Source organism: Beta vulgaris, chromosome 2 (genome assembly GCF_026745355.1).
Source record: "Beta vulgaris subsp. vulgaris cultivar EL10 chromosome 2, EL10.2, whole genome shotgun sequence".
Classification (NCBI taxonomy): Eukaryota; Viridiplantae; Streptophyta; class Magnoliopsida; order Caryophyllales; family Amaranthaceae; genus Beta; species Beta vulgaris.
Genome location: NC_079203.1, coordinates 37,354,958 through 37,367,225, shown reverse-complemented (window position 1 = coordinate 37,367,225; position 12,268 = coordinate 37,354,958). Strand labels below are relative to the sequence as shown.

Sequence of the window (12,268 nt, the reverse complement as noted above, 5' to 3'; positions counted from 1 at the left end):
TTGTTGGGTTACTATGAAGATAAAAAGGGTCAATAGTTACTATAACAGTTTTGAGAAAATATTTAGCCATGGCTTTTAAAACAAATCAAATTTTTGATATTAATCATAAAACTCAAATTATTTCAAACTCTAATTAGTGATTTCCGTTAAACTATCTTTAGGATAAAGTTTTGTTTTGTAAAAAAATAAAATAAAGTTCAATTAGTTTGTTGATTCTTGAGAAGTAGACAATTCAGGTACCTCTATTCTCTTTTATTTCTCCACCCAAAAACTCTTGCTGCTATTGGTGTTGGGTGTCTCTCTCTGAAAGTTCTTTCTCGCATCAATAATAGTCTCTCGTTGTTGAAGAATGTTGTTTTTTTAGATTTATAATTTTTCTAGTATTTGTTGATTGTCTCCTTTTATGGACTTGCTATCAGTCCGATAGTACTTTGTGATTTTTTTTAATGTAATAAAACTAATTTTTATTAGAAGAAGGTTGTGCAAGATTACTAGACCCCATTGGAGAAATCATATCAAGAAACAACGAGATAATGAAGAACAAATTGAGAAAGAGTTCGTCTTGTAAGAGAACGTCTATTTTTCAATTAAAATTAAGCAATGGTAAACCCAATATTAAAAAGAAAATTAGCCCAATAGTAACTAGGTTCTTTCAGTGACTAGTTTAATCCATTTAGGCTCCGTTTGGTAGGGCGTAAAACATTTTCAGTGTAAAATGATTTTTATGGAAAACAATTTAAAGTGGAAAACACAATTCCAAAATTAGTTTTCCGTTGTTTGGTTTCATATAAGGAAAATGATGAAATGAAAGGAAAATGAAAGGGAAAGTAAGGAGGTAGTGAGAAAAGTATACAAGAGAGATAAGGAAAATAGTTTTCCCTTCATTTTGAAAGGAAAATGGTTTTCCATCATTGGGAGAGCAATTTTACCCTAAGGGAAAATGGTTTTACACTCTTTTGCCAACCAAACAATGTAAAATTGAAAAGGGAGGAAAATAATTTTCCGGGAAAACGTTTTACGCCCTACCAAACGGAGCCTTAGTGGCTAGATCTAATTATACATTGAAATTAGACCGTCTCTTTTAATAATTTTTGATTGAACAATTATATTTTATTATGAGATTTCTTTTATTAGGTTTTACGTGTATTCGGTTGATATCGATGTTTACTATAGTCTATAGATGTCATTTAGTATAACTTGAGATTTCAATTAATGAACTTATTTCTCTTCTCAACAACATAATTTAAAAAATAAAACCAAGTAAACATATTAGATAAATATATTAATAGCAAAAAGTAGTATATAAGTTAACCTATAATTTAAGGATTTTTTGCCAAATGCAACCCTTTAAAATGGTCACTTTGTTAGTTGCAAGCTTGCAACCCTTTCATTTTAATCTCAATTACCGCCTCAAATAAACCAAACACTTTCAAGTTGCAGTCCAAACCCAACCTATCTTCACACTTTCTAGACTGCAATTTAAAAGTTTCTGGTTTATTTGAGACTGCAAATTGCAATTGAAGAGATTAAAATGAAATGACTACAATTAACAAGGTGGCTACTTTAAAGGGCTGCATTTGGCAAAAAAAAAAATTCATAACTTAATTTAGTTGTTATGTTTACAATTAGTAAATTTTACTACAATTATAACAGTAACTGAATCAGTAAGTTTGACACTACAGTTAACTGTACGTGGACAAGAACATATTTGTCTCTGAACTAAAACAAAAGCCAAGCTAATTTCCTTCAAAAGATTTGAAGAAATAGAACTTTGATATGAGCTATTGGAAGAGGATAATTCACATTGACTTGGCTGACACCATACAGATTTAAAGGCAAAGGCGCAGACTAATTTTCCTGTAGATCATATAATGTTCCTTACTTTCTTACCTATTTGCCAATTATGATAGATTACAAAAGACTTGCCCCCAAGAGGGGAAAATTGGTTCCTACATCCAGGCGAAAACTTGGCTTGCGCCGTAGAAGTGAGCAATGTATAAAACAAAGTATATGCCAAGGCTAACTCTCTATTTTCTACATCAGTCTGCAAAGATATGGTAGCTGTATAGCTGGTAGAAGCATGGCTCTAAAATTCATACATTTCCACCATCGGAGCTACTACACGCTTGATTATGTAGAGAAGCATTCCCGAAATCACCATCAAGGCTCATTTGTTGGACTTCTTGAGGAGATAGAATTTTTACACAGCGAACACAGTTCACAAAGTCCCTGAAATTAAAACAGCCAATATTGGCAGTGATGAACAAGTAATTCTATTAATAAAAGAGAAGCATTACAATTCTAAGATGCACTAATGATGCAAGGTGCATAACGGAAACATGAGAGAAAAATCAAAGGAACTTACTCCCAAGGGTCATCCCCCACGAGCAAGACATCATTCTCATGGTCCACATATACAAGTTTCCAGCCAACTCTCCCCCGATCTTCCATCTGTCCCTCTATACCAAACATCCGAGCCAGATCTTGTTTAAGCTCCTCATAATCCGAGTAGCGAGTAACATCAATAGATCTACCTACAGCTCCACGCTTGTAAACCTTCAAAAAAATAAGCACATCAATGAAAGTCCTATTTCAATCCACAATAAGAGAAGTAAGTTCTCAGAGTTTACCTTTGTATAAGTCCGCAATCGCTGATACTGTGTAGCTGGGGCCCAAGCTCCCCTATTCATAAAACTGCTATCACTTATAGCAGAATCAATTGAATTGAATGCCACATCTGGCACACCAAATGACTGGGTGACCATTGAGGATGAGAGCTCCTGTTGAGCATCTTTTGAGTTTTCATAAGTACTGAGCATACAGCCAGAAGAGACATTGTTTGAGTATTTCTTATCTGAACTAGGTACATTTTTTGTCAGCATAGCATCAGGAACCAAGGACGCCCCCAGTTGACCATTAATACTTGCCCCTGTGTGAATATTGTTTCTAACATCAGCTTGTACCTCCAAATCTTGAACTGTATCCCCTAAGAAACTTGATTGTGGATTAGATAACAGATTGGTCTGACTTAACATATCGTTTTGAGAAAGAGAAGCTGAATTTGCGGAGGATGTATCCAAGTAATCCATAGGGATATTTGGATATGTTTGCCGGGTTAAATGTCCTTGGGTTTCAACCTTGGTGATGTTGACAGAAGGCTTGACGTCAGCTTTCTGATGCAATTCTTTGAATGAGTTTTGAGCTGCCATAGCTTCCAAACCATTACAACTCATAAGATTAGCAGAAGGCTGATTTATACCCTCTCCCAAGGCAAAGCTTCGGTGACTCCTGCTGTTCATGATTGTCTGAGGGCCATTAGGATCATTGTTTGTCGAAGGTGAAGTAGAACATGATGGAATATCATCAGTCAAAGCCGATTGCCCACCTGCAGCAGCACCTGTGAAGCTGCTACTTGCTGCAGTAGAAGGATGATTTGACATAAGATTTCGTGCAACTCCTGGCTGACTTTGAAGTTCAGGCATCACACCAGACTGCTGCTGCGAGAGCTTTGGTATTGGAGGTGTTTGAGAGAAGTGCAAGTTGGTCTGACTATTACTCCTAATCATTTGCTCTGGTGTGATCTGCGATTGAGGAAGAGATGTCATTTGTACTTGAGGCATATCCAACATTCGCGATGATGGCAACGATCTAGAAAAGCTTTGAGATACATCTAGCAGAGGTCTTTGCGGTTCTTGGAGTTGGTTCATTTGATTTGTCTGCTGCATTGCAGACTGCTGAGTTAAGAGTGACTGCTGTTGCTGCTGAAGCCTTTGCAATAGGTGAAGCTGATACTGGTTATCAGTAACTTGTTGCAATTGATGTAAACTTTGTTGCTGACTGGATCCCGAAGTTTGCTGCTGTTGTAGCGGCAGGTTTCCCAGGAATTGATGGTTCTGAAGAGGCGATGACTGTTGAAGTGAGTTTTGATGTTGTACAAGACCCTGAGACTGCAGTAGCTGCGACTGGACTTGACTTGAAGTTAGGGTTTGATTGATCAAGCTTTGTCTTGGTTGCTGAGTGACATCACATAACTGTTGCTGTGACTGTATAAGAGAATTTAATGGGTTTGAAGAGCCTGATGATTTCTGGAGCTGATCAAGCTGCTGAACTGATTGTACTTGTCTCTGAGCATTGTACTGTGAGTTATTTTGCTGAGGAATCTGTGGTGCAGTAAATCCTAGTTGACGGGATAGATCAGAACCAGGAAGCCCTTGGAAAGCTGTGGAGCCAGGTAAAGTATTCAGAAAATTTGCCTGCATCGAATTAGCCAAAGATGAATTTTGTGGCATGTTCATCCACTGCATTAAGTTCAAGCCTGTCAAAGCATTTGGATCATCTCCAAGCCATGGCATTGTCCTCTTGAATGGATTGTCGGCGTCAGGGTCATCATCTGTCACAGAGGAAGATTAAATCATAACCACTTTAAGAAAAGGTTGCATAAGAACAACCTCAATACAGGTACCACAAAGTATATCTAACATTTGGAGATATTCAAAGAAAGTGGACTACAACAGCAACATGTCTTATTTTCCCTTTTCTCTTCTGTTATGATTTGTCTTGAGCTGTGAAAATCTTTTGAAGGCTTACCACTTCATTTTATGAGTAACAGCGTATATCTACTCACCCTACCACATCACAGACTTGAGTGTCATACTCGCAATAGCCTGGGTTAATGCTTGTAAAATGGTATTTGTATCAATTAAAGAACTTTCTAAAAGAAATGAGGGTTCTACTCAAGCCGGCTAAAAAAAGTATCAGAGAATGACATAAATGTGTACTTACAATCTATGGTAGGATTTGGTTTAATCAAAAAGGGAGCAAAATATATCCCCTTCAATACCTTTTCCATTCTTGTGTCCAAATAAGGGAAAATAGATCTTCCTACTCAACCCCTCCCCTTTCCCTCCAAGTTAATTTTCAAAACACGCTATTAAGGTTCAAGAAAGCACCATTCCAGTACTACAAAGTACTCCTCCGTCCATAGAAAAAGAAAATCAAATTTGAGTTTAATACTAGTTATCGTGTGAACCATTGTAAATGATGGTTGTGAACTGCGGAAGTATATTGATTTGTACCTGGCATTCCTGGTATCCTTGGACGCTTTGGTCTGAGGAATGGTGGAGGACATATGAAAAATGGAGCTGTTACAGGTTCAATCTCCCAAACGGAAACCCTATTCCGCCTTTCTCCAGCAGCTGACTCATCCCAACCAACCTGCGCAAAGATAGGGAGTAATTATCAACAATTTAAGAAATTCACAAACTAAAGCAGCACATAATTTGATATAAAGCAGGCTGCGAATTTTTACCTGTAAATTACGCCACTGTGAGCTCTTCCAGCGTACAGAGTCAAGGTCACTGATACCTGTAATTGTACCCATATACCTGCAAAGTTGATAGATCTGTTCTCAGTTTGCATAACACCAAATGATGGAAGAAGAGGAAAACGTATTATCAACAGAAACAAAACTCTATACAGCTATTTCCAGGATGCATCTATCATCTGAAGTTTACAGCATCATTACTAAAGAAATTTTGACATTCACAGACACAACATTCAACCACAATTACCTTCTAGTTCCTGATTCTTCAGTTTCAAACATCATCCTAAATCGCATTCCAAGAGATACTTGTTGACCATAAACAGCCTTGTAGTACTTTGCAAGCGGAATCACAAACTCCGATGGGCTAGCTCTGCACAAGTTAACCATATTTTAATAAAAAAGGCCTTTGGAATAGAGAATTTTGATCGTTATGATGTAAACTTTTGAAAGGAAAATAGAGGCTTATATCACAGTGGGGTGGTTAAAAAGAATTCCATCATACCCACCTTGGATTATAGAAAACTGTAAATGGACTGTTATTTGCAGCTGCGTGCGCAGCAGCTGCAAGGATACCAATATGCATGCTATCACTAGAGAGCACTGATGAAGATAAATTAGTTGGTTGTCGGTTAGCTCGCCTAATGCCTAAAAGAAGATGCTGTTTCTCGTCTCTGCTCAAAAAACATCACAAGTCAGTAAGATAGTGAGTACAGCTTTCAAGTATAACTCATAACAACAGAGATGCGGACCACCATGGAAGTGAACAGATAAATTCACACTGAAGTCAGAAGCATATAACCCTCGATTAAGACTGATGAAAAAAGTTGACGATTCATAATCTGTACCTGATAAACAAAACTGAGTCACCTGCAAAAAGTCTCTTCCCACTAACAAATAGACTCCATCCTGTTGTTAGAAGGTGCCGTTTAGGTTGTCCTGGTTTCAAAAAAAAAATATAGATTCAAATCCATTGTTGTCAACTGAACAAAATAATTTGCTTATGCACATGTATTGTCCTCTCCACAGTTTTTGTTGTCTATTGATCTATTCATCATATCGCTCAGCGCTTCTCTATAGGTTCCTATACGTTCTTTGATATCCAAGGTAAACAAGATTGTAAAAGACACCCAGAATCTGTACCTACCGCGATATATGTGGCGAAAGGTCCACAAAGTATCATGCAAGTCCCTGGCCACTAGTTCTTGAGCAGGTGGTTGCATAGAGAAATCCTATGTATCCAAATGATGAGCATAAACTCTGAAATCAACAGAAAAAACGAGAGTTTGAGGAGAATGACTTCTTACAAGAGGAGGGAAAATCTTTTCTGCTGCTCGTCGTGGTACAGAAAAGCCTCCATGGGTGCTAGTATCACTGGCAGTCAGAGTTTTGCAGAAAAACTCCGTCTGTGGTTTGTGTGCTTTCAACGAAAGATCAGACCTCAACAAGGCTTCCTTATCGAACTGAAGAAAGGAAAAGAGTAACTTAAGATCATACGAGCAATTGATAGTTTCCTCTCAAAAAGAGTATGTTAATAGTTTCACCAAAGTTCTTACAGAAGGAACTGGTAGGAGTGTCATCTGAGCATATACTTCATCAGTTTCTGGATCTGCCTACAGAAAGAAAACCCGAGTTGCTGTCAGATTACGTCATAGTAAATCTCATCCTTCTCTAGGATAAGAGACGATAAAGAGGAGCGGAAAAAACAATCTTACATGCAATGAGACATTATGAAGTAGGCATAGTAGCTTCGAAGGCAAATTCGTATAATTTGGTATCTGAGTATCCACATCCTTCTTCAAAGATGCTGCCACCTGCTCATTTTGAGATTTGTGTCAGAAAGATCAAAGAGAAAAAGAAACTGAAGGAAAACACACAACAATTAAGAGAGACAAGATGTATATGCACAAGTATTCAGTAGACTTCATTCAGTTTGAAAGGATGCAAGCAGTGCAGCAAAACACAAACGTTAGTTTATGCAGCTCCTTGGGAATGTATATGTGTGTGTACTATAAGAGAGGATCTGCAATGCTGTTTCCCCATAGAACACACCTTGCCAAGTCAACCAGATGGTAGCATCACTTTGATTCCCCCAAAAGAATGGTAATATTACCAAACCATTTGTTATAGTCACAGTTTTCTCATTCCTGTGATACCAATATGCAGTATATGTTTCTTTTTTTTTCAAAAAAAAGGAAGGATATGCAATACCTCCTCCGTTTTTTTAGTTCTACTTTGCACGTTTGCCAAAGTAAAACTGTAAGCATTAATATAGGAATTATACATAAGTAAAAATCATAAAAAGTTGGTATTTTAGAAATATATATCGAGACGAATCTAATGAGATTTTATATGTTTATGTTTTTCCTTATATATAAAGAACACAAGAAGTCAAAGTGAAATATGGGACAGCATTAAAAGTCAACATGGTAGAACCAAAAATCAGAGGAAGTATATGTTATCTCAATAGGTAATAATTTCAATTTTTTAGGAAATGCTAAATGTAGAGCCATAGACACTATGGATATAGAGCTAAAATTAAGTATTTGAAACATGTAATACAATGCATGACCATTCTTGAAACGATATATAACGTTTGTTCACGGACTTTACTACCATATTTTTGATAGATGGTAATAATTAATCGTAGTGGTCAGATATTTATAAGTAAATATTTGTGAGGAACTCATCCATATGTTCATGGTATTGTTTGTCCACCCTCCATAATATATCATTATCTTCATAAAATTCATTATTATCAATTATCACCATAAAGGTGGTATCAAGTATTCAAGGGGTAATGAATTGTGTAGAAAAAATGCATGTTTGAAGGATGAAGTTCTACTACCATACCATGTGCATTACATAAGATTTTCTCTATAATATTACATGTAAATATCATTACCAACTACCATGCGGCCGTTAGGGCTATGGTCAGCAAAACCCTTTATAATTTAATCATAACCTCATATATATTACGCGTCTTTATGTCCAAAAATGAAGAACTATTTTTCTATCTTAGGTTAAGAAACTCAAAACATTCTCACAAAAACAATTTAGCAATAATAATGTAGGAACCTTTAGGTCAAGGTTTTATTCTCATCTTTCCTATCATTATAGTTTGGTGGATATTTGGTAATTTCTAATTTGATTTTAGTATCCAATCTCCAAGCATTAGGCTGGCATTTCCATATGCATTAGGTTGTTGGCTATAATAGAAAATAGCAACATTAATTACATTACCAAGTAGTTCCACAAATTCAAAAAGTACACTTAATTACCAAAAAAGAAGGGAGGATTAGAATAGAAATAAAAGGAAATATAAAGATCAAATGGACCACAACCAAAAGTAAACAAGAAAAAGACTAGCAGTCTCACAAACTCAGATGTTTCCTTATCAATAACACTTGGAATTAGGGAAAGAAAAAAAAGACCATATTAGTACATTCCATTCTCATTTCTACATCATTAAAATTACCAACTACAAACAAACTATAGTAACTTTGTTTGACTCAAATCAAAATACACATCCAAAACAAGAACAACCAGAAATAACAAAATATCAGAATTTATTTACATACTCCATTCAGCAAAAATGTAAAAAAATTGCATGAACATCAAAAAAAGAATGGTAAAAAGTAGAAAAAAAGGGGTAAAATTAACCTGTTCACTATGACCTTGTGGAAAATACACAACGTGGGTCCCAGCTGCCGGTAAATTTACCAGAGGACCTGCACACGCCTGCCATAACTCCGGGTTGATGGTTTTCTTCTCTCCTGCAATCACATCCTCACACGTATTATCACCTTCCTCATTGACCAACAAATTACAACAATATTCTCAATATTTTTACAATTATATCCTTAAATTCAACCTCACCCAAAAAACAAAAAGTAAATCTATCCCAATAATTACAAAAAAAAATAGGACTAACCCAAAAAGTAGAATACAAACATTAATTAACCCATTAAAGTGTAAAATACAAACATAATATCTCCAAATTTATAAGGAAAAAAAAATTATCCTGAATTTAATAGATAAAAAAATTCTAATAACATTATCCAAATCTATGTAATCTAGCTTAGTTGGTAAAATTTACTGGGTGCGAAAAAAATGAATCTCGTCTATATCACTGCGCTAAACTAACGGCAGAAAAGACAAAAATGTGGAAATTTTAGCCAAATAAAGTCTCCCCCAAAATCTCAGGAACCCAAAAAAAAAATATTTGGCTACAAAAATAGCCATTAGAAGATTAAGATCAAACCTTCAGAGGGACTATTAGTAGGCTGTGAAACTGAGTTTGAAGTCACTGTAGTCTTCATTTTTTCCGGCGATCTGAGCTCAGAGGAGAGAGAAAAACAACCAATAAAGAGACTAATAAGATCAATTAAGTGGGAATATAAATGAAAGTGAGCTCAAACTTATGAGCTAAAGATCGGAGCTCCGGTGAAAAGGGTAGTGGGTTTTTCCGGCGAAGTCGCCGGAAAAGTGAAGCAACCCAAAAAAGGTAAAGATAAAAAGTTGGGGATGCCCAAAAAAGTGGCGGAAAACGAGGAAAAAGAGGAGAGAGAAAGTAGTAAGAAAGGGATTGGAAGAAGAGTTGCTAAGCAAATGAGAGACCATATGTTGTAAGTATGCCCCCTATAATCCACTACAAACTTCAGACATTATTCTCTCTCTAAGTTTTCACCTTCTTTGTCTGTTTGTTTGTTTTCTATCTCTAGTTTTTGTGATGTTGTTTTTTTACAGGAATATGAATATTGGGTTGGGAAGAATAGGGAGTATTTTGTTATTTTTTGGTGCTTTTTTTTTTCAGTATTGTATGTGAGAAAGAGAGAGATTGAGTAATGAATATGATGAATGATGAGTTTTCTCTCTCTAGAAAAGGTAGGAGGAAAAAGTTGCTTGGCAGAATTTGGTAATTGGGGGACCAAAGAAAGTTGGTGGGGGCAACAAGGTAAGAATTATTGCTACTACTACAGTACTACTACGAAGTATTAACAAATGGAAAATATTTATTTGATTTGTGTTGTGAGAAAATAGAGAGAGAAGTTATGCAAATATATCAGAGAGTATTGTATTGCATTGATGTGTAAAACTGATTTCTTACACTGGTATATATAGGCAAAGTTTCTACTGTGCACAATTGCAAAATTTTCAATACGGGAGAAAATTACCTGACATGCATTGAATGCACGCAGGAAAAATAGACTTCGCACAATATGTGAACAGTGGACTTCACACATGTGAACAGTGGAATTGCTCATTCCACTGTTTCTCAACACTCCCCCTTGAATGTCCACTTATAAGTCATAATAGACGTTGTCTTATTAAGAATCTTTGTTAGGAAAAATCCGTGGGGAAAAATCCATAACTAGGGAAAGAGTACAACTATTATGTATCCTTATATGCTTAAAATCAACTGCCTCATTAAAAACCTTGTCAGGAAAAACCCAGTGGGATAAAAACCTGATCGAAGGGAAAAAGAGTGCAGCGCATATAATACTCCCCCTGAATCTAGCATATATCATGAAGATGACGCATTCCAATTTTTCGGACTAATTCTTCAAATTTCTTCGCCGGAAGGGATTTGGTGAATAAATCTGCAAGATTCTCACATGATTGGATTTGTCGAATGTTGATCGTCCCTTCCTTTTGGAGGTCATGAGTGAAGAAGAGCTTTGGTGATAAATGTTTAGTTCTGTCTCCTTTGATGTACCCTTCGCTTACTTGGGTGATGCATGCAGTATTGTCTTCGTAGATGATAGTTGGATTTGTTGTTATTGTTTCCATCCCGCATTCTTCTTGGATATTCTTGATCATTGACCTTAGCCATACACATTCCCTTCCAGCTTCATAAAGAGCAATTAATTCCGCATGATTTGATGATGTGGCCGTCAAAGTCTGCTTGTGATTTCCAAGATATTGCAGTACCTCCATAAGTGAATACATATCCGGATTGAGACTTAGCCTTTTGTGGGTCTGAGAGGTAGCCAGCATCTGCATATCCAATGAGTGACGCATTGGGTCTTGACTGATAGAATAATCCGAGATCTTGTGTTCCTCGAAGATAACGTAATAAGTGTCTGACTCCATTCCAATGTCTCTTGGTTGGTGCATTGCTGTATCTAGCTAACAAGTTTACTGAAAAAGCTATGTCAGGTCGAGTATTGTTAGCCAAGTACATTAAAGCCCAATTGCACTTAGATATGGTACTTCAGGACCAAGAATCTCCTCGTTCTCTTCTCGTGGTCTGAATGGATCATCTTTCTCATTCAGGGAACGCACTACCATTGGAGAACTTATTGGGTGGGCTTTGTCCATGAAAAAACGTTTCAGGATTTTTTCTGTATAGTTTAATGATGGACAAAAATCCCATTTCTTAGATGTTCCATTTGCAGGCCAAGGCAAAATTTTGTCTTCCCGAGATCTTTCATCTCAAATTCTTTCATCAAGTATTTTGCAGTGCTTCAAGTTCTCTAGGAGTTCCGATAATGTTCAAATCATCGACATATACAGCAATGATCGCGAATCCTGATTTAGATCGCTTAATGAAAACACAGGGACTGATTTGATTATTTTTGAATCCTTCTTTCAATAGGTATTCACTAAGACGATTATACCACATTCTTCCAGATTGTTTTAACCCATAGAGTGATTTTCTCAATTTTATTGAGAACATCTCTTTGGGCATGCAATTTTCTGGTAGTTTTAGTCCTTCAGGAACTTTCATATAAATATCTGTGTCAAGTGAGCCATACAAATATGCGGTCACTACATCCATCAATCTCATTTGCAATCCTTTCGAAACTGATAAACTTACCAGAAATCTTAGTGTAGTTGCATCGACTACTGGAGAATATGTCTCATCATAATCAATCCCTGGCATTTGCGAGAAGCCTTGGGCTACTAATCTTGCCTTATATCTAGTAACCTCATTTTTCTCAT

General features: G+C 36.4%; 1 protein-coding gene across 1 annotated transcript; it reads right to left on the bottom strand.

Annotated features, from left to right (window-relative positions):
* Nucleotides 1-1,828: 1,828 nt before the first annotated feature.
* Nucleotides 1,829-10,277, bottom strand: LOC104886784 (auxin response factor 19). Its single transcript, XM_010671296.4, has 14 exons — nt 9,585-10,277; nt 8,984-9,096; nt 7,036-7,134; nt 6,877-6,933; nt 6,628-6,783; nt 6,468-6,552; nt 6,169-6,259; nt 5,830-5,994; nt 5,571-5,693; nt 5,309-5,384; nt 5,076-5,214; nt 2,631-4,390; nt 2,366-2,556; nt 1,829-2,229 (listed from the first exon to the last, which is right to left on the bottom strand). Exons 1-14 carry the CDS (start codon nt 9,640-9,642, stop codon nt 2,094-2,096), a joined length of 3,249 nt encoding a protein of 1,082 aa, XP_010669598.1. The 5' UTR covers nt 9,643-10,277; the 3' UTR covers nt 1,829-2,093.
* Between the last annotated feature and the right edge of the window lie 1,991 nt (nt 10,278-12,268).

What these genes read in the sequence shown, in the direction of transcription:
- LOC104886784 (XM_010671296.4), bottom strand. Translation starts at nt 9,642, where the DNA reads ATGAAGACTACAGTGACTTCAAACTCAGTTTCACAGCCTACTAATAGT. An exon ending in ACAGTTTTCTATAATCCAAG is followed by an intron (nt 5,694 to 5,829) that starts GTGGGTATGATG and finishes TAACTTGTGCAG; the next exon opens with AGCTAGCCCATCGGAGTTTG. An exon ending in CACAGTGGCGTAATTTACAG is followed by an intron (nt 5,215 to 5,308) that starts GTAAAAATTCGC and finishes ATCTTTGCGCAG; the next exon opens with GTTGGTTGGGATGAGTCAGC.